This window comes from Galeopterus variegatus, unplaced genomic scaffold (genome assembly GCF_000696425.1).
Source record: "Galeopterus variegatus unplaced genomic scaffold, G_variegatus-3.0.2 Scaffold4342, whole genome shotgun sequence".
NCBI lineage: Eukaryota > Metazoa > Chordata > Mammalia > Dermoptera > Cynocephalidae > Galeopterus > Galeopterus variegatus.
In genome coordinates this window covers 44,513-66,873 of record NW_007730453.1, presented here as the reverse complement: position 1 = coordinate 66,873, position 22,361 = coordinate 44,513, and the positions used below count along the sequence as shown (strand labels likewise).

Sequence of the window (22,361 nt, the reverse complement as noted above, 5' to 3'; positions counted from 1 at the left end):
TTTGTGAATACTCAAGGTTTATATGGGTAAATTCCCAAGTTAAAAATTGTTTTGGCTTAAAAATAACCTGGTTTTTTTTTTTTTTTTTAAAGCAGTCTCAAATATGCTGTTGTGGAAGATGTTGGGATCTTAGTGGAGGGAGGAAAAGGAGAATCTGTGAAAAGCTTGTCTGAGGGCTATTTGGGGTGTCAGGGAGTGGTAATGTTGCTAGGGTCATTTCTAGGAAAGGTTAGGCAGTGTAACATACACTCAAAGAACCCCTTCTGTACCGAATATTTTTTATGTTTGTTTCAGCAGGTTCTCCTAAAAATTCTACCACTTGGAGGTGCATTTGGATTTTAAAAGTCCTTTTTAACAAATGGGAATGCCTTTCACTTCCTAGAGGTCTTTTCATTTATTTAAAAAAAAAAGTTTTCTTTCTCATATTTACTTTACGATTACCTGAAGGAAGGTAGAAGTTTTGATTGGATTGGAAGGGAGTGAGGTAATTTTGGAATACAGAGCAGTTGGGGGAGGAAGGAAGATTGTTCATTAATTTTACAAATATTTGAGTGGCAGGTGCTGTGCTTGGTCCTGAGAGGTGAGCATGATAGACATGGTCTCTGTAGTCATGAGCTCACTTTTTCGTTGGGAAGGTTGGCAAATGTGATAAATACTAAGAAGAAAGAAGGATAGATGCTCTGAGTACATACAAATTGGACAGAAAGCTACAGTATGGTACTTTATCTGATTTAGTAGCTTTCTTAGAAATTTATGAGGTCATTGGATCCTGAAGCATCTCCAATTTAACAATTTAGTCTTGACTAATAGGTGATATTTATGATAGCTTAAGATAGCTTCAGGTATTTTCTTTAAACCTGTACTTTTGATTTTGGCATAGTTTAACAAAGCATCTGTGGAAGTAGGCCTGGCAGGTTGTCATTAGATGTCAGATAGACATTGGCTTCAGGAAGGGAGAGCGTTGGAATATTGAAGTGCATTGAACTAAAGAAGCAGATAAACATCATAGGTAGGGGAATAGGGGAACTTGAAGTTTTGCTTGGTCAGATACGAAGAATTTTGGTCCTTTGGACTTGACAAGTTAGGGCAAGTTAGAGATTCCTGCAGAGGATCTGTAGACAGTATATATTAAATCTAGACCTTCATTTTTTAGTTTTGTAAGACTGAAATTATATAATATACATAGATATTAGAAACGACTCCCTTGCTTAACTGTATTATAGCAAAATATAACAAATCTTCAAATTTTTGCTGTTGGAAATCAGAATAATTTTGAATAATGTATGAATAATTTTGAATTAGCCTATGCACATAATACTAACATTGAGCCACCTTTCTGTGCCAAGATCTTGCTGTATGAGGTGTTATATATGTTTTCTCATTTAACTTTATCCTTAAAGCAGCACTATCAGGTAGGTGGTATTATCCTCATTTCACAGACAAGTAAAGTAAAGCCCTGAGAAGTTAATATGTTCAAGGTTACAAAGCGGGTATTTAAGTTAGGACTAGAACCTCATTCTGATTTATTTATTTTTATTTTTTATTTTTTATTTTTTATTTTTTGGTCTTTTGTCTTTTTCCGTGTCCGGCAACGGATTGCAACCCTCAATGTTGCCCCCGTACCAGACCGGGGACTGGCAACGGGATCGCAACCCTCGGTGTTGGCTCCCGCGCCTCGCTCAGCCAGTGAGCGGGAACCGGTCTGTATGTGGGATCCGAACCCTCGGGAGGGAGCGCCGCCGCGCTTCCCAAGTGGCGTACTATCCAGTGCGCCACCGGGCCGGCCAACCTCATTCTGATTTAAAATGCAGTTGAAGTTTTTATTTGGTACCTTCCAGCTTCCTGGGACCCTTTCTCTATTTTTCCAGTATGTTGTAGGATAGTGGTTAAGTAGTGGACTTTAGAGGTCAGCCATGCCATATTTGGTGTCACTGTGGGCAGGAAATTGCTTTTCTAAGTCAAAGTTTCCCATTCTATGAAATGGGAATAATAATAACAGTCCCCTTTCCTGGTTGTTGTGAGGTTTTAAGACAGAAATTTCTTTGATGACAACAATGCCTGGTACTTAGAAAGTTTTAAATCAACTTTAGTTTGTGTTATTTTCAGATGCCTATTTATTCAGTCCTCTGGCCACTCAAAATCCTCTAATTCAGTTTCTCATAAAGGCCTGCCCTCTTTTCTGGGGCTTCGTTCTTTAAAATTGTGTTCTCTTTTTTTACCCCATCAAAGCTCAGGTTCGGACTCCTTTTCTCCCCCTACCCCTCACTTTATTAATTTTCCTTGGGTCATCTCATGGCCTTAACTATTCTTTGTATGCTGGCGATTGCCAGAACTGTCTCTACCCTAGACCTTGTGTCTGAGCAGAAGATCCATGTGCCTAGTTGCTTTCCAGATCTATTCCACCCAATGGGGTAATCACTAGCCACATGTGGCTATTGAGCTCTTGAAATGTGGCTAGTCTGAATTGCTGTATACTGTAACTACACAATACACACCAGATTTTGAAGAGTTTAGTAAGAAAAAAAGAATGTAAAAAAGAGTGAAATATAATATTTCATTTATAATTTTTTATACTGGTCACAGGTTGAAATGATTACTTTTTTACATATAGGTTAAATAATATTAAAATTATGGGCCGGCCTGGTGGCGCACTGGAGAGTGCGCTGCCTGGGAGTATGGTGGCGCTCCCGCCGAGGGTTCGGATCCCATGTGGAGACCGGTTCCCGCTCACTGGCTGAGCGTGGTGCGGGCGCAACACCGAGGGTTGCGATCCCGTTACCGGTCAGTAAAAAAGACAAAAAGGAAAAAAAAATATTAAAATTTTAACTTTTTTTCTAAATGTGGCTACTAAAAATTACATATAAGCATTGTATTGTATTGGACACTATTGGACAGTGCTATTCTAGACATATCCACCTGTATATTTCTCAAGTACCTTTAAAACAGCTAGACTAAAACTGTACTCACACTCCCCATTTCCTTCTCCGTCCTAAAGTTCTGTCTCTCTTTCTTCTATTCCTTTCCTTAGTGAATAGCTCAACTTATGCTCCCTAAGCCAGAAATTTTAGAGTCATCCTTGACTCCTCCTCCTTCTATGTCTCTCATATCCATCAGTTGCAAAATCCTTTTTTCCCCCTACTTTTTAAATATCTCTCAGTTTCATGTACTTATTTTCATTCCCGCTATCATTACTTTGGTTGGTTTCTGGATTTTTATCCCATTTACCTCTCTTCTACTCAAAGACATAAAAAGTAGAATTCTTTCTATTTTCTTAGACTACTATCATGGTTTTAAAAAACTTAAATATTTGCTTCTTTTGAATTTATTTTATTTACAGTACGGTTTCTGGATTTTTATCCCATTTACCTCTCTTCTACTCAAAGACATAAAAAGTAGAATTCTTTCTATTTTCTTAGAGTACTATCATGGTTTTAAAAAACTTAAATATTTGCTTCTTTTGAATTTATTTTATTTACAGTAGGAATGCAGCTTAATTTTTAAAAATGGACACCCAGTATCTTAACACCAGTTATTGAAAGATCTATCTTTACCCTATTGATTGGAAATGTCACTGTTGTAATTTACCAAATACCATCTGGGTTTTTTTTTTTTTTTTTTCTGAATGTTTTATTTTGTTCCATTTATCTGTTTGTATCTTTGTGTGCCAGTACCATTCCATTTTATTAATTGTTTCTCTATAGTATATTCTGATGTTGGGTGGTGCTAATTCTCCCATTAATATTTTTTAGAACTTTTCTGGCTATTCTTTTTTATTTTTTTCATATGAATTGTAGAATTAGCTTGTCTAATTCCGTCCCAAAATCTTTGGGTATTTCTATTTATTTAATTTAAATTTATGAATTAATTTTGGGAGAATGGTATCTTTATAATATTTTCTTATCCAATAATTGGTCTGAATATTCTTCCATTTGTTCAAGTCTTCTGTGTCTCACAATAGTGTTTTATCATTTACTATACCTTGATCTTGTTCATTAAAATTATTTCTAAATATTCTAAACTTTTTTGTTGTTCGTATTGTTAATGGATCACTTCTTCCATTGCATCTTTTCACTGGCTGTGGTTTGTTAGGTTCTAATAAATTCTTGCTTGGGTTATTGTGAAGATTACTAATTTGTTTTTCTTCTTCCATTTTGCCACACTCCTACCATAAATTTTTCTAAAACAATAGATATTTGTCTTTTGCTCTCTTACTTAAAGTCCTCTAATTCTTTAGAATAGAGGGCAAGTAAAGAATAAAGGTCAAACTCCTTAGCATGACATATAAGGCTATGATTTGGTCCCTGGTGGCATATCCAGCTTCATCTCTCTGATATCATTAAGAACTATAGCTGCTCCCCATTATATGGCTCTTAATTTTATATACTTTGAATAATCAATCTCATTGGGTATGTCTTTTAGTCTGAGTGGCTTCTTCAGTCATTCTTGCACACACAAATTTAATGGTTGAATTCAAAAATTTAAATAAAATTCCTGATTTCACAAATTGTGTTTTTTTGTAGTGAGGATGAGGATGATGACCTGCAGTATGCCGATAATGATTATGAAGTACCACAACAAAAAGGATTGAAGAAACTCTGGAACAGAGTAAAATGGACAAGAGATGAGGTAATTATCAGACAGTGTTTACTAATTTCATACTTGCATTTATTGGTTAATACTAATGTAGTTATGAAAGATATTTAAAAACAAAATGTGAGAAAAGTTATCCATCAACTAACTTGCACATTCTTTTTCTTCAGCCAGAGACATAAATAATGGGTTGATGCTAGGAGTGACAGAAACAGCATGGTAAATGGAGGAACTTGTATTATAGTGGCTTTAGTCCTCTAAAAATGATCACCAGATATGACTTGACAGAATTGGAGAGTTATCTGTATTCAAGAGTAGAGGAAAAGGATGGGGAAAGCTTTCTAACTCTCCTACCTGTTTTAATAGGATGATAAGTTAAAGAAGTTGGTGGAACAACATGGAACTGATGATTGGACTCTAATTGCTAGTCATCTTCAAGTAAGTGAAACATTAAGTTATATTTCTAACATGGCTAATTTAGGCCTTTGGGTTAAATTTGCTATTTTTCAAAAATGTTTCTCCATGTTTTAGATTTAGGTTTCCTTCCTAAAAATGTCCCTATTTTTCTGGTCTTCCTGTAGTTAGTTGCTAATGGCTTAGAAAGTCTGATTTTCTAGTAATGCATATATACAGGGGCCTAAAAAGATTACTAATCTAAAACAAAAATGATATTAGGTTTGGATAGGACTTTACAAATATTTGCTGATATATATTAAAACATTTTGAGATAAACTAAATATATTGAGATATTTTTATTGCTAAGTAATAAAATCAGAAAAAGCTCTATTGAAAAGAGTGTCATCTAATGTTTACATTTTTTTTTTTTTTTGTCTTTTGTCTTTTTCCGTGTCCGGCAACGGATCGCAACCCTCAGTGTTGCCCCCGTACCGGACCGGGGACCGGCAACGGGATTTCAACCCTCGGTGTTGCTCCCGCGCCTCGCTCAGCCGGTGAGCGGGAACCGGTCTGTATGTGGGATCCGAACCCTCGGGCGGGAGCGCCGCCGCGCTTCCCAAGCGGCGCACTTATCCAGTGCGCCACCGGGCCGGCCCTAATGTTTACATTTTAAAGTGTTATTGATTTTTGAAATAATTATGCTTACTGTTCACCATACTGCTATTCACATACTGTCTATTAGTATGTAATTTTCTAATTTACAAAGTATTTTTACATATGCTCCTATTTGTTCCTTAATATACCATGGCTAGTTAGACAAAATATTTACATTTGAATTTCAATATTGACTGCTCTGGGTTTCAGAAACCATGTTACGTTTGTTCTTTCTATATTGTCATAATGCCTCTCAACATAATCCGAAAATTGAGACCAAATAATGGAAAGAGCATACATTTTGGAGTCAATCTGAATTGTGTTCAAATGTTAGCTCTACTAGTTTAGAAAAATTATTTAACCTCTTTGACCTTCAGCTTCCTTATCTATAACATAGATAATAGTATTTGTTTCTGTAGTATTGTTGTGATATTTTTGTGAGAATTAGAAATAACATTTAGGAAGTTTGTCATAGTTCCTGACATTTAGCAGGTGTTCAGTAAATAAATTGTCCTAATTTAGAGAAGTTATTTACGTTAGCTTTAACTGAGAAATGCTACAAGGACATACAAGAACAACTTGATTATTTTGAACAAAATAGTAGCCTTAAAATGGTACAGAAGCCATAAATGAAGAAGTCAGTTTGAATAAAAATAGTTTGAAGTCCGTTGGGCACAAAGACATCAGTAGAAAAAACATTTATATACTTCTAAATTATCAGTAATCTTGTGTATGAACTAATAACTTTGAAAATTGTGAATCACTAATGAAATGTTAGGTATTGTTATTATCCATCTATACATAGGAGTTACCAGGTCAAGAACTGACTAAAGCTTCATTTATTAATCATTTTTGGGTTTGAGATGTTTCTACCTAACACTTTGGGTTTTTTTACTCTGGTAAATTCATTTTCTTTTTAAGCGTTAACACTTAACCAATTTAATTGAAATGTAATACACATCTTCTATACAGATATATTTAACATTTTCTTAATAACTTGGGGGTATTTGTCAACATTTTTTTAATACCATGCTGTAGTTTTGTAGTTCCTTTAGGTTTTTCTTAAAACTATGTAGAGTTATGTACTGCTATACTATATGAACTCACACTGCTGTGCTGTTTGAGTTATGTTTGCTTTCTATAGTTTCTGTCTACTGCCTTTTATTCCTCAATCCTATATCCATTTTTTTTATGGCAATACCTGTGTTATGGTTTTGCTGCTTGCTGTGTTATAAGGCATAGTATAGAGGTACATACTTTATTTTCAAATATATTGTTTTTATTTGAATCTAAGACCTACCAACTACTTTATAAAGAACGTGCAAGCGAACAGAATTGGGATAGAGCAATGTAAAATGTTGCATGTTTAAGTAATGCTTTTGAATACACTGTTCTTGAAAATTCTGTTCTTAAAGGTGTGAGACATAAGTTTGAGCTGACTTGCTTTCTGAAATATGGTTGTTCAATAACAAAATCATCTAAATTCTTTCAGAATCGTTCTGATTTTCAGTGCCAGCATCGATGGCAGAAAGTTTTAAATCCAGAATTGATAAAGGGTCCTTGGACCAAAGAAGAAGATCAGAGGGTAACATGTTCATATTCTTTATGTTCACTGTGTAGGTGGACTAGATTTTTTTCTTCCTAATATGTTGTTTTGACACATAACGTATAAGTTTAAATCACTTTGATTTTGTTCTCTGGAGGAAGCTTATATAAGGATTGAATGTTCAGTGTCTTGAATGTCATTTTTTTCCTGAATCGAGTCAAACTGGGTATAATATATGTATAACCCTTTCTGAGAGTTTGGTTTGTAGAAGGAAAAATACCTGTCGTAAGCTTAGTCACCTTGTTTAGAGCTTAGTTTAGCAGCATTTAGGGTGTAGTTTCCTGTCAAAAATTGAATTAACATTTTAAAAACATTTTATTTTTACATTTGATAACTTGACATATAAGGAAGTCATTGTTATTTTTTTTGATGGCTGGTCAGTATGGGGAGGAAGTCATTCTCAACTTTTCCTCTTGACGTATGATGAGCCCCAGAATTAGATATCAGAGTATTATGTTTTCAAAGGGTTTGTGATTTAAAAATCAAGGTCATTCTTTGTACTATGAAAGCTGGATAAGAATAGAAGAGTCTTTGCCCTCCACTAGGAATTGCTCTTTAGATCATGCCCTTTAAGGCATAAAAGTTGATAATGTAGTTGGGGAATTAGACCATCTGTACTACTGCTCAGAGCAAATAAAAAAGTTATTTCACTAGGTTTAGTACTGATCTGATTTACTTGATGGCCAAAGGTAAGTTTTAAAATGTGTGATCTTGTTTAAAAGTACATTTAATAAAGCCCGAAATTTTATTTTTTAAAGATAGTGCATAGATGCATAGGCTGAAAATATCAATATATATTACATTTAAATATTCCATCAATATAAAATATTTATGAGGTGATATTTGACATAGGGCAATGAGGTAAAGTGGACTGAGAATAACTATTTTTGTAATTTTAGGTAAAATAAAAACAAACTTAAAATGTGGAAAAAAATTAAATATGTGATCTGTATCCTTTACAGTTTGAGAAAGGAAGAAATGAAAAACCAGTAACTCTGTAGATCCTTTCTGATTCCAAATTGATATATTTGGCTTTCTGCTGAAGCTTTTTTTCTTTCTTTAAAGATGTAAGAGTAGAAAATATCAAAGTCTCAGCATTTTTACTATTTCAAATTAATTTTGTATGCTAGCAATTTAACTTAACAAGTCACTTTAATTAGCCCTTTGGATTTTAGATAAGTTTGGAATCAATTTTTGAACTTGGTAAATGCTGAAAGAGTATTTATTAGTAAAATTGCTTTCTTGTAAATTGTAGTTGTGGCTCGGATTTAATGCATTTATTTGAAGTGGTATTCTTTTTTTTTTTTTTTTTTGTCTTTTTTACTGACCGGTAACGGGATCGCAACCCTCGGTGTCACGCCTGCACCGGGACCAGCAACGGGATGGCAACCCTCGGTGTTGCGTCCGCACCACGCTCAGCCAGTGAGCGGGAACCGGTCTCCACATGGGATCCAAACCCTCGGCGGGAGTGCGGCCGCACTCCCAAGCAGCGCACTCTCCAGTGCACCACCGGGCCGGCCCCGCACCACGCTCAGCCAGTGAGCGGGAACCGGTCTCCACATGGGATCCAAACCCTTGGCGGGAGCGCTGCCGCGCTCCCAAGTGGCACACTCTCCAGTGCGCCACCGGGCCGGCCCTGAAGTGGTATTCTTGAGTTACGTTTTAAAATTCTTTCATGGTAATGCTTTTTTAAACTTTATTTTTCTGTTTCGTAGGTTATTGAATTAGTTCAGAAATATGGACCAAAAAGATGGTCTTTAATTGCAAAACATTTAAAGGGAAGAATAGGCAAGCAATGTAGAGAAAGATGGCATAATCATCTGAATCCTGAGGTAAAGAAATCTTCCTGGACAGAAGAAGAGGACAGGATCATCTATGAAGCACATAAGCGGCTGGGAAATCGTTGGGCAGAAATTGCCAAACTACTTCCTGGAAGGTGCTTATGTAAATATGTATATGTTTTTCTGTACTTAAACATGACCTTTATTACCTTACTATTAAATATATTTGCAAGTACCCCATGACTTTTATTTTATTAATAATTAAAATATAGATTGCATAATATAAGCATTTGTAATACATTCTGTGGTAAGGGATATGATTACTTTTTTAATGAAATGTTTTACTGTAATAATTTGTGCAATAAACCCCAAAATCATGTTCACATATCAGTGCCACTCAGCAAACTCTTTGTACAAACTCTGTTGGAATGTAATCTAAATCTAAGAGATTTCTTTCCTATTGGATTCCATGCTTAAGACCAGAGAATAATAAATACACTGGCTGAAATAAATTGCTATGGAAGTGTGTTAGAGAAAATTCAGTTCTCAATTGATTATGGTATGATTCAACCATGGGAATAGTGTATATATTCATGTGGCTAAAATACAGCATTTCCCTCAGAGGCAGTGATGTGCTAAGTACACTCTACATTGCACCAGTTCAGATGTTTCCTAGTAGTCTTTAATACAGCAGACCAACAACCTTGGGAAAATTGTACCTCAGTCAGAAGATATGCATTTGTTTTTTATTGCTGTAATCTCCATTGGTATAGTACTTCATAGTTTATAATAAAGTGCCTTTACATATATTTTAAGTTAATCTTTGTGTATTTGGGAAATATGCAGAGGAAACATTGCTGTCTTTGTTTTTATAGATAGGGAAATTAGGCATAGTGTTAAATTTTTTTATTCAAGTTACTAAAACTGTTCTAGGAATTTCTGGTGTTTTCAATTTCTTATAAATATTTTCACTTTCCATAGAACCTAGCTTAGTGCCTTAACCTGAAGTATGTTTTCAGGAAATGTTTGTGTATTTTATGAAGGATGGAATTTACACTACAAGTAGCTATAGGCTGAAGATTTACGTTTTTATAAAGGGAACCTTTATAAAAGGTAAAAAGGGAGCCAATGAATTCTTTCCATAAATATTTTGCTTTAAGAAGTGGAACAGATTACTGGTATTTTGTAATTGTGGTTTGCTTTTCATGACTATATTTATTCCTGACGTAAGGCCTTTGCCCTTGCTATACTCTTTATCTGGAATGCTCTTTTTTTCTGTTCTTGGCTGGATACTGGTATTTTGTAATTGTGGTTTGCTTTTCATGACTATATTTATTCCTGACATAAGGCCTTTGCCCTTGCTATACTCTTTATCTGGAATGCTCTTTTTTTCTGTTCTTGGCTGGCTCATTCTTGTCATTCAGATCTGTCACATCCCAGAGACCTTCCTGGACTACCTAAAAAAAATTACCCAAGATACCCACTTTTCTTATCCTGCTTTATCTGCATTGCACTGATATTTTTCTTATTTATTTCTTTGCTTTTCTGTTCTTCCTTCCTTTCCTATTGCCATACTTCCAATGAGAATATAAGCTCCATGAGAGCAGAGATTCCCTTTGTCTTATTCACTGTAATATCTTCAGTGTTTAGAGCTGTGCCTGACATATAGACATACAGTTTATATTTTGAATTTAAAAAAAATCTGATTTCACCAGTTGCAAAAATTTAGTCTAAGCACTTTGTTCAAGTTATACAATGTTAAATTGGTAGAATCCTTTTTTTCTTTTTAAATTATACACTTTCATTTCCTAGGACTGATAATTCTATCAAAAATCATTGGAATTCTACTATGCGAAGAAAAGTGGAACAAGAGGGCTACTTACAAGATGGGATAAAATCAGAACGATCTTCATCTAAACTTCAACACAAACCTTGTGCGACTATGGACCATTTGCAAAGCCAGAATCAGTTTTACATACCTGTTCAGGCACATATTTTTAATATCTTTATTATTTAAAAAATTTCTTTAGTCGCTATGTGGAAAGGTGTTTGATTTCTTAATAGAACAAGTACAATATATTTGAATGGGGGAATAGAAATTTAAATTTGTAAGATGAAAAAATATGCGATAACTTTGATAAATATTTTGGGAACAAACTCATTAAAATGTTTCCTTTTATATATAATTTTTTTTGTTGTTGTTTGATGGATGGCTGGTAACTGGGATCTGAATCCTGGACCTTGGTGTGATAACACCATGCTCTATCCAACTTAACTAACTGGCCACCTATTTTTACATTAATCTTAGTATGTCTATTTCCTGATAATCTAATTCTTTGAATCTTCATTTATTATTCAAAGCTAATGGTCATCTCTTCCTTAACATCTATTGTAGTTTCCATCTAAAAAAGAATTTGTATACTTGTAGTATTGTTTATCTCTAAGAAGTAGGTATGTGTAAAATGGCTTAAAGAGAAAATAGTCAAAAATCATTGAAGACATCATTTGGGGATGTGCTAAATAATTGGTCTTTGATGGCTTTCAACTTTGCTTTTTCCCCTAATAACTAATCACTTAGGTGATTTCAGTCTTTGATTAGACAGATTCATTAACATAGAGATTACCCAAGATCAACATGGGGTAAGCTCTATGTTGTCCTTTACAGTGCATTTTCCTACTTGCAGTAAAATTAGTTTAGAAGACTTCATAAGGTTTGTTTTACATTTCCCTGTCTACCTGTCTATTAATGACATTTTTCTTGATGAGCAGTTCTTGGTTCTTGTCACATAAAATGTAAAGATTAAGTCAGGATTTAATAGTATGTATCAAAAGATAAAAAATTGGGCAACGTGTTAAAAATCTATGCTTACTGTGCCTCAGATTTGATTTTTATTTGACATTTTTATGGACATCATTAAGTTTTTAGGCATAATTTTAAAAGAACCACTTGAAGTAATGGCATTTTAATTTACAAATAAGAAAACATGTGAAGACAGTATAGTTATCTGCTGATTTTCAATACCTTAAGGTTTTTATTTTCTGTTTCTTTACATTTTTCTTTAGAGTCCTAGATTTCAGCAGCATAAACTGAAAAATTCTGCTTCTATCTTAGAAAAGTTATCATTTAAATTTATTTTTAACTCATAGAAAGATAATTTTAAAAATGACTTGAGGTCAAGGAAGTGTTTAACAGTCTCAATCAAAATATGTTGGAAAGATAAGCATATTTCTTGTACTTTAAGAGTTGTTTCCCTTTTAATACTTTTAGAAAGATTAATGTATTCATAGTTTAATTAATTTAAACTAAGATAATTCTAATTTTATTATAAAGTGTGACTTGAAGAAAAAAATGAATTGGTTTGAAATACTATCGGATTTTCATGTAAAGTTTGAGAAAGATAAGTTTCTAATTGACTGGAGTTAAATAAGTGATACTAATCAAGTTTTGTAAAAGTTAAGTTCTGTGTTAGAAGTTATGTTAGTGATTCTGCATTAGATAGTGATTTAGGTAGGCCATTATGGAAAGTAGACAGTTTCATATTTATATTTATTCAATTTTAAGGTTTTTAAAAATAAATTTTTTCATATTTCTTTCCACCACTGCTTACTAAATTCACATGCAACTTCAAAATTCTTATCACAGATGTTTTAGAAAAGAAGTAGAATGATACTTAGTCTATCATGAGAGTATCTATTAAAGGTACATGAGTGATTCTGATTGTTTTTCTATGACAAGTAATAGGAGAGGCCTCTGTTTTCATATTTTTCTACCCAGAGATGGGTGTGGGGCGATGGTAGGAATAGGAAAGAACAACACTGGAAAACTTGCTTTAATCTCCGTCCTTGTGAGTGCTTCCTATGGATTAGTTTCTTCCTCTGACAGATGGGAGCACAATTATTTTGTCTTCTCCAGGAGAAAGAGCAACCATTCTAATAGAAGAATTTAAAAAAATATTTGGTGGACAATGTAGATAATAAATAAACTGATTGCCTGATAAATCTAGGCTAAATAATTCTCGTATTTCATCTAGGAGAAGTTGAAGATCTTTCCTAAGTGTTACGACTTTTAATCAGCAGATTCTAGGAACAGAGATGTAGTTATTAGATAAGAAACTATTGTAGGTGTGAATTTTCAAAATTAATAGAGATTCTAAGTTTTTCATGTTTATATTTTGTCAAAAGTTTTTGTCATTTGCCTCAGATTTTAAAAATCTGTGTAGTGTTATACGTCTAATAGTAATGCTTAATTACTTTTTAGATCCCTGGCTATCAGTATGTGTCACCTGAAGGCAATTGTGTAGAACATGTTCAAACTTCATCTGCCTTTATTCAGGTAACTTTTATTTATCACAAAAAAAAAAAAAAAAAAAAAAAAACTTTCAAGTATATTTCTAAAAGTCTAATAGTGCCTGTTTTTTTATCTGTTAAACTAAAATAAAAACAATACTATCTTTCCTATTTACTTTGAGCATTATAACATTAAAGGAGAAAGTGTGTAAATGGGTTTGAAAAATATAAACTGTACAAATGTAAGGTGATTGACAGTAACAGTTTGGTGGTCCTTTCATTCTTCCAACGTCCTGTTTTTTTATCTGTTAAACTAAAATAAAAACAATACTATCTTTCCTATTTACTTTGAGCATTATAACATTAAAGGAGAAAGTGTGTAAATGGGTTTGAAAAATATAAACTGTACAAATGTAAGGTGATTGACAGTAACAGTTTGGTGGTCCTTTCATTCTTCCAACGTAAAGCATTCAAGTTGTAAATGGACATATTTTTGCCAAATTGGATAAAATGTATATATTAAGATTAAATAAACTTAAGTTTTCCAGAGATAAATATTTCAACTAATAGAGATGATATAGTATGTTTTTTAATGCATTTAAATTTTCCCAAATCTTTTCTGCTAAATTGAAAATATTTACCAGCACCTCTTTGTATACCAGAGGGATTGTGATATTGATTATTTAGGATTTAGTAGCTGTAATGTTTTATGTTGTATAGAAGAAAATAAAAATTAGAACGCTAATAATAATGCAATTATGTAAGTAGCCTGTTTTTCTCTTTTATCTAACTTATTTTAGCAACGCTTTGTTGATGAAGATCCTGATAAGGAAAAGAAAATAAAGGAACTTGAGTTGCTTCTTATGTCAGCTGAGAATGAAGTTAGAAGAAAGCGAGTTCCACCAGTAAGAAATAAGCTTAAGTGTTTAGATTTTATTGTTAGAATTGTTTATATGTGTACTTTTATTGTTTTTATCAGCTAGCGTTCATATTCAGTGTGACTTCAGATTTTAATATGGAGTAAAAATAGTTTTTTTAATTTGCAACTTTGAGGTTGCCTGATTTTGATATGCATCTCTTTGAGAATATTTTACAGTGTTCTGTATTAGAATGCTTTTTGAGTCATAAATGCCAAGCAGATTTAAGGTAAAATCTTTGATATGTATATTTGTGAAAATTGTGTGTGGTTTAGAGTAGGCTTTGGTTTTATTTTAGACATTCTGTGTAATGATGGCTTTAATATAAAAAAAGAAAGCTTGAAAAATAAAGAATTTAATAGCTGTAGAGAGATTTATGGGCTCCCAAAATTAATTTTATTCTCTTTGAAAATATTTTCCTATTTACTATATTTAGAATGTGAGTTCAATAAATTAGAAAAAGTAATAGTGTTAAAAATATGTGTAAAGAGAACATTTAGATTATATGCTCTCTAAAGAACTTTCAAAAGAAGAAATTTTATATGGATGTTCAGTTTTGTTTACCTGGTATGAAAACTATTTTCTGAGATTTGGTTGATGAGAATAACATTCTGGCAGAATGAAACAGATCATGCTAGATGGATTAAAAGAAAAAAAAATTATGCTTAAATGACAATTTTACAAGTTTAAGATATTTTGAGCCTTTTTACATTTAGAGAAGGGTTTTTCGGGGCTGGCAGGTTAGCTTACCCAGTAGAATGCGGTGCTGATAACAACCAAAGTCAAGGGTTCGGATCCCCATACCAGTCTGCCGCCTCCCCCGCCAAAGGAGGGAGTTTCTTGGTTTGGGGCTGAATGAAGGGACAATACACTGAGACTTCCTGGGAACTCAGAGAAAATTACTAAAATAGAATGACCTGAGATCTTGAAATAGTATTATGCGGAGGCAACTGGTGATGTCTTTATACTATTTAATAAAAATGACATTTGTTAATTGTAATAGGCAAGATATATACCATAGGAAAAGCAGTTTTTGTTCTGAAACTGCAAAAACCATGAACAAATAGGAAGACCTGAAGTGTACTTAGCTTAAAGTTAATTTTGGTTTTGTTAAAAAGCTACAAATAGATAGTTTGGTTAGAGAGTCAACATTTACAGATGGTTATGTCATGTTAAGCCATTTTGGATCTTTTTGATAGTAGTCTTATCATTTTTTAATTTAACAAGAAAAATATAACTAGCTAAAAGAATTAGCATTTTGTGTTAAAAAGGGAGAAAATTACTAATTTCTTTTTAGAACTTGCTATCTAAAATCCACTCTCATAAAGATCTGGTTGAGTAAGGATGTTCTGAATTCTAGAGGGAAGTTGCTGCAGCCAATAGAATAGACTTTGTACACATATATTTATTTTTTTAAACAATTAGATGATAATAACCACCATTTTACAAAGTATCCATTGTGTCTTACTCCTCTGGATGTTTTATATGTATTCTTGGTAATCCTCATATTAACTCTGTGGAGTAGGTGGAATGTCATTAGGGATTCAGATTTAGGTCTGGGTGATTGCAACCCTGTGGTTTTCCACTGGACCCAGAGACCTCTCTTTTTATCTTTTGGATCTTTCTTCTACCTGCAAACTCAATTGAAAGATTTGGAAGCTGTCTCCTGAAAGTGATTGTTAATTCAGTAGGTGGCTATGCTAATGAAATAAGATTGCTTTAATTTCTTTTATTTATAGGAAACTTTAAAACAGGTGGAACTTGCTTTGCAACAATATTTTTTCACCTTATTTAGCTTGAAACAACGTTTTGTTACTCTGATTCTCTAGCACATTCTAGCAATTTTTATTTTTAATAGGCACCATTTATTAGTACTGTGCTCTCTACAATGTGGTAGCTGCTAGCCACATTTAATTTTAAATTTTATTTAAAATTCAGTTCCTCAGTTGCACTAGCCACATTTTGGTTGCTCGTATGACTAATGGCTCCCATACTGAGCAGCTACCAATACAGAACATTTTTATCATCTCAGAAAGTTCTGTCAGATAGTGCTACACACTTTACATGTTGTTTCTCATTTATGACTCTTCAAGGTCTTTTTTCTTTATTGTAAGACACTAGGAAGCTAGGGCTTACAAGGTAACTAAATTGCCCAGTGTACACATCAAAAAAGATAAAGAAAAATGACACAGTCTCTGACTTTACAGGATTTACTCTGCAATGGGGACATAGACAAGAAACAGGATATAGTATGGTAAAATAAATCACAAAGTTTTATAAGAGCACAGAAGAGAGGTGCCTAATTTATATTCAGGTTGTCAGGAAAGGGTTCCTGAAAGAAGTCCTATTTGAGCTCAGTCTTGAGAGACAGGCAATGATTATATATTAGCAAGGCAGATTAGTATGTTGTTATAAACGAAACAGATAAAAGATGGAATACTTTCCAATATTTGGAACTGTGTCTTAAATGAGGAATATGAGTTTCCCTGGGCAGTAGGTTAGGGAGCATTCTAGACAAAGGGAGCAGTAGTGTGTGCAAAGACACTCTAGGGTGAAAGAGTATATAATTCATCAGGGAATTGCAAGTGCTGTAGCTGTGTATTTCCTGGGAGGAAGGCTTGTGAGTAGAAGTGTTGGGTGATGAAGTTTGAAAGGAAAGGAGAGGCCAGATTCTAGCAGTTTGGTCTTTATGTACATAAATGCTTATTTTATCTCACCATGATTTTATACATAAAAAATTTAATTAGAAAAACATATAGTCAAAGTATGAGGTTTAATTTAAAAAAACTTTCATACCAGTTTTGAGGAAAGACACTTCATGTTGATCATCCCTAATCCGAAAACCCAAAATGCTCCAAAATCCAAATCTTTTTGATTGCCAATATAATGCCACAAGTGGAAAATTTCACATCTGACCTCATATTTTATTCACAGAATTATTAAGCATATTGTATAAAATTACCTTCAGGCTGTGTGTGTGTAAGGTGTCTACGAAACATAAATGAATTTCATGTTTAGACTTGGGTCCTATCCCCAAGATATCTCATTATGTATATTCAAATAGTCCAAAATCTGAAAAAATCTGAAATCTGAAACTGTATTTGCTACTATATTTGTAGCTGAAATGATATGAAGTACATTGTTCTAGAAAAAACTTTCACTTGAAATCTGAATTTATGCCTGCATTGAGAATGACAAATAATATTCAAATTTTTTTTTGTACTTTTAGCAGCCTGGAAGCTTTTCTAGCTGGTCTGGTAGTTTCCTCATGGATGAGAACATGTCTAATACTCAAAATAGCCTTGAGGAGCACACTAGTGAGTTTTACAATATGGATGAAAATCAGACTGTGTCTGCTCAGCAGAATTCACCCACAAAGTTCCTGGCTATAGAGGCAAATGCTGTGCTGTCCTCTTTACAGACCATCCCAGAATTTGCAGAGACTCTAGAACTTATTGAATCTGTAAGTTTAAAATTGTGAGATTATCAAAAGCTCAATTTTAGTTACTTGGTTTCATGTTCAGAAACTCAGTTTAGGAACAATGACTAGTTTTACGTAAGCATTACTTTGTGTGCCATGCTTAATTTTGTTCTGATATTTTGCAGTGGCTTCTGGCAAAAAAAAAAAAGTTTGAGTCTTTCTTAACTATGTGCCTTGTATAGAATATTTAAAAATTTAAAACTTAACAGTTCCTTTTTTATTATACAAGTCATGCAAGTGCAATAGAGACAATTAGAAACTATGGAAAACTGTAAAGAAGGAAATTAAAATTTCCCATAAACCTATAGTTAATAATTTGATGTGTTTCTTTCAGTCTGTGTTCTATACATATAAAATACGTATTAAAACTAATGTGTTATGTTTGTGGATTTTTTTTTTTTGTCTTCTACTTATATCATGGGCATGTCTCTGTTTTCTTAACTGTTTTTTATTTATTTATTTTTTTTTCCTTTTTTTTTTTTTTTGTGTCCAGCAACGGATCGCAACCCTCAGTGTCGCGCCCGTACCGGACCGGGACCGGCAACGGGATCGCAACCCTTGGTGTTGCGGCCGCACCTCGCTCAGCCAGTGAGCGGGAACCGGTCTGTATGTGGGATCCGAACCCTTGGCAGGAGCGCCACCGCGCTCCCAAGCGGCGCACTGTAGCAGTGCGCCACCGGGCCGGCCCTTCTTAACTGTTTTTTAAACTTGGATTTTAAAGGCTTTATAGTATTCTATCATATGAATGTAAAATTTATTTACCCAATGTACTATTATTATTGGACTGTTAGGTGGTGTTTAGTTTTTCAGTGTTACAAATAACAGAACGTATTTATATAAAGCCTTGTGCAAAATCATGATTATGTCCTTAGGTTTAATTGAATTTCTGGAACAAAGTGTAATGCCATTTTTAACATGTTCCATACACATTACCCAATGATTATGTAAAACTTAACTATTTTCCTGATGTGGAGTAGAATGTGAAGTTTTATGATGAGTTGTACTTTTTGGTTGTAACTTAAAATAATTTATTTCTTTTATTTAAAATGCTTTGACAGTAAGCTTCAGTTACTGAATTAAATGATTTATTTTGGAATGTTCTAACTGGTGTTGTAGGAAAACAACCATAATCTGTTCTTCTCAAGTGGTCCTACTTAAAAAAAAATGTCCAAGAAAAGCCTGTGGCTACTGATAAAAATGAGTAGTTAAAATGAATCTTCATTTTGTGTTCAGGATCAGATTTAACTAAATTATAGCTTTAACTTTAGTTAAGAATTTAATTTATTGCAGGATCCTGTAGCATGGAATGATGTGACCAGTTTTGATCTTTCTGATGCTGCTGCTTCTCCAGTCAAGTCCACTCCAGTTAAACTAATGCGAATTCAACACAATGAAGGAGCCATGGAATGTCAATTTAATGTCAGTCTTGTACTTGAAGAGAAAAAAAATAGTTGTAATGGTGGAGAGAGTGAGGCTGTTCCTTTAACATCCCCACATGTGGCCAAGTTTAGCACTCCACCAACCATACTCAGAAAGAAGAGAAGAATGCGAGTGGGTCAGTCACCAGGCAGTGAACTTGGTGATGGCTCATTCAGTGATGGCAGTAATATAGCACTTAAACACACACCGGTGAAAACACTACCATTTTCTCCATCACAGGTAATAATGTTTTTGTTTGTTTCCAAATGTTGATCAGCTATATTAAATTAGATCTTTAATATCCTTATTAGCAGTTGGTTGCTTTGATAGCACATAAAAATGGATAATGTGTTTAAATGTATACATGGGAGTACTAAACTCTGGTAGATCAGAAGGTATCTCACATAGTATAGTAGCTGCATTATAGTATCCTACAATTTTTAGAGTTAATAGGGATGTTTTCTTTATCATGTAGTCCTACGTCGTTATAGGGCTCATTAGCTCTGGTAGATCAGAAGGTATCTCACATAGTATAGTAGCTGCATTATAGTATCCTACAATATTTAGAGTTAATAGGGATGTTTTCTTTATCATGTAGTCCTACGTCGTTATAGGGCTCATTAGGAGACAGGCTCAGAAGGGTAAATGATTTGCCCAAAGTTATCTAATGCAGAGCTGAGACTGAGATCCAGTTTCCTGACTGACTGTTTAACACATATACCTGATAAGTTATTTAGAGTAATTTTAGATTGCCTATTTAGAGTAATTTTAGATTTTACTTTATCTATTGAATTTTCCTTATTAATGTTCTTTGGAAGAAACTTAGACAACTGCTTAGTGTAACAATTTCATGTGTCAGAAGTTTTCTACGGATGTCCGGAACTACCTGCTTTCTGCTGTAGTTATGTCGCTGGATAGCAGATTTAGATTCTTAGGAGCACTTGTTATATTCTAAGCTGTATGCCAAACACTTTTTCTTACAGCATCTCAGTTAATCCTCACTCAAAAAACTTAGGAGTTAGGTGGAATGAAATTCCAAAGTTGAGCAGCTTGTCCAGGGTCACAGTTAAAAAGAGATGGATCTAGTGTTTGCTGAAAGTGTTTTGACAGAGATTAAGTTTTGCAGGGGAAGAAAGGAGTTTAATTGTCAAATAAACATGGAGAATGCTGGGATATTATTGGAGTTATGTTTTGAGGCTGGGAAGATGAGTAGGATCTGGCAGTACACAACTACTGTGATCCCTGAGAATTGTGCCCTCCATGCTTCAGGGAATACCATTTACACAGACTACAATGTGTATAGTGTGTCCCTTCACCCCCACGCCAGCTGTCTGAGTTAAAAAGCATCCCGGGGAAGGTAAAACAAGCTTGGACACACTAGCAGTTTTCTATTTCTAGAGTTTTGCATGCCAGCAATTTTTGTTGAAGTGTAAATTCTAAGGTGGAAAGTGGCTGACAGGTGCTTATATCCCACGGCAAAGAGCTTTTATTCTGTAAAAGAGGGTTGGTTGCTAATCTTAGGGTAAAGTAAATTCAAATATTAGTAGCCAGAAATGATAGACCCAGAATTCATTCCTGTTATATGTAACCTTGAAGCAATTTCTACTTCATATCCCTGCTTCTGATCTGTTGGCTACAAAAATAAATTAGTGTTTCACAATTGTACGTAAGTTAAGATCCAGTGAGTAAATTGTGTTATTTAAAAAATGGACTCTGCTATCAATTTTGGCTCCTCAAAGGTTTTGTGCTATATTCCAGATAGGCAAATTTGCCAGACGGCTATATTTTTTTACCAGCAAAGCATTATTATTATGTTCTGAATTCAAAGTACTCTCATAGAAAAGGTCACTTAAGATCATTTATTAGTAACAAAGCTAAAACTTATTTTTTTCAGTTATACTATTGTACAAATCTGTTACATTTAACACAGCAGCTATTTATGAGTTCTGTAGATCCCTGTTTGATAATACTTTGTATACTGTTTTAAAATTTTTGTACTGATTTTTGTAACTTTTGAGTATAGGTTAAATGACTATTTCATTAATTCCTATTATGTGCTAAACACTGTTCCAAGAGCTGGGGAGGCAGCAATCAACAAAATAAACAAAAATTCCTGCCCTCATGGAGCGTAATTTCCTTGAATTAATTTCCAAGAATCTTTTCCAAAGAGTAATGAGGAAATAATTTGAAAATCTTATCAATTTAATATTTGTGTAGGGATCTTGATGTTCTAGAAATTGTCTTTAAACTCTTCCATTTTTAGTTTTTCAACACATGTCCTGGAAATGAACAACTTAATATAGAAAATCCTTCATTTACATCAACCCCTATTTGTGGGCAAAAAGTTCTCATCACAACTCCTCTTCATAAGGAAACAACTCCTAAAGATCAAAAGGAAAATGTAGGGTAAGTAGGTATTAAATAATGTGTTAGAGAAAATGGAAGCACAGTGTAAAGAGTAGATTAGATTAGCTTTTTGTTCAAATAAATGATATACTATAGGGGTATACTATACTTGGGGATATACTATACTTGCTATGTATATAGGACTTAGCATTAAAAAAACAATTATAACCTAAAAGTTTTGTCTCTAGGACACTGAAAACCAGCTAAATGTAGTGTAAAACTTTGATTTCAAGCAAAACAACATTTTTAGTACTTTTTTTCTACATTTGTCCTTTTTTCCTATTTTAAGATGATTGATTGGAATAAGAATTACTTTAGGTAGGCATACTTTAAAATAGCCCTAGAATGTTTAAATACAGCATGTGTATATGCAAGAAAAATTTAGTGTGTGCTTTTATCATGGCTTTGCCTTCCTTAACTTGTATGAAATTGTATTGTGATTATAATACAATATCTAAATGATTGAATAGGTTTAGAACACCTACTATAAGAAGATCTTTATCGGGTACCACACCAAGAACTCCTACTCCTTTTAAGAATGCGCTTGCTGCTCAGGAGAAAAAATATGGACCTCTTAAAATTGTGGTATGTATACTCTTTATTTTTAAGAATTTTCCTCATTTTAATAAAACACAAATTGTGATTTTTATCACTTTGAGTTTTATCACTTGAAAAAAGATGTTCACTGAGACTGATACAAATTTTATATCTTGATTTATAAGTTTAAATTTTTATTAATCTTTTCCCTTGACTTGTAAGTAAACCTTTGCTTGGCTTATTTGAATTCTTTCTTTATGCCATCTAGAGAAAGCAAATCAGGTGTC

General features: G+C 33.6%; 1 protein-coding gene across 3 annotated transcripts in view; it reads left to right on the top strand.

Annotated features, from left to right (window-relative positions):
- MYBL1 (v-myb avian myeloblastosis viral oncogene homolog-like 1) overlaps positions 1–22,361 on the top strand; it is a 35,626-nt gene that overhangs the window by 5,647 nt on the left and 7,618 nt on the right. For 2 of the 3 annotated variants that reach the window (XM_008587342.1, XM_008587341.1), the window contains exons 2-12: positions 4,521–4,626; positions 4,957–5,028; positions 7,133–7,225; positions 8,962–9,182; positions 10,840–11,014; positions 13,286–13,360; positions 14,115–14,219; positions 17,461–17,694; positions 19,003–19,371; positions 21,395–21,537; positions 22,008–22,122. In XM_008587342.1, the coding sequence (XP_008585564.1) occupies positions 4,521–4,626; positions 4,957–5,028; positions 7,133–7,225; positions 8,962–9,182; positions 10,840–11,014; positions 13,286–13,360; positions 14,115–14,219; positions 17,461–17,694; positions 19,003–19,371; positions 21,395–21,537; positions 22,008–22,122 (1,708 nt within the window). The remainder of the gene's footprint in view (positions 1–4,520; positions 4,627–4,956; positions 5,029–7,132; positions 7,226–8,961; positions 9,183–10,839; positions 11,015–13,285; positions 13,361–14,114; positions 14,220–17,460; positions 17,695–19,002; positions 19,372–21,394; positions 21,538–22,007; positions 22,123–22,361) is intronic. The other variant, XM_008587343.1, reaches the window with a different exon arrangement.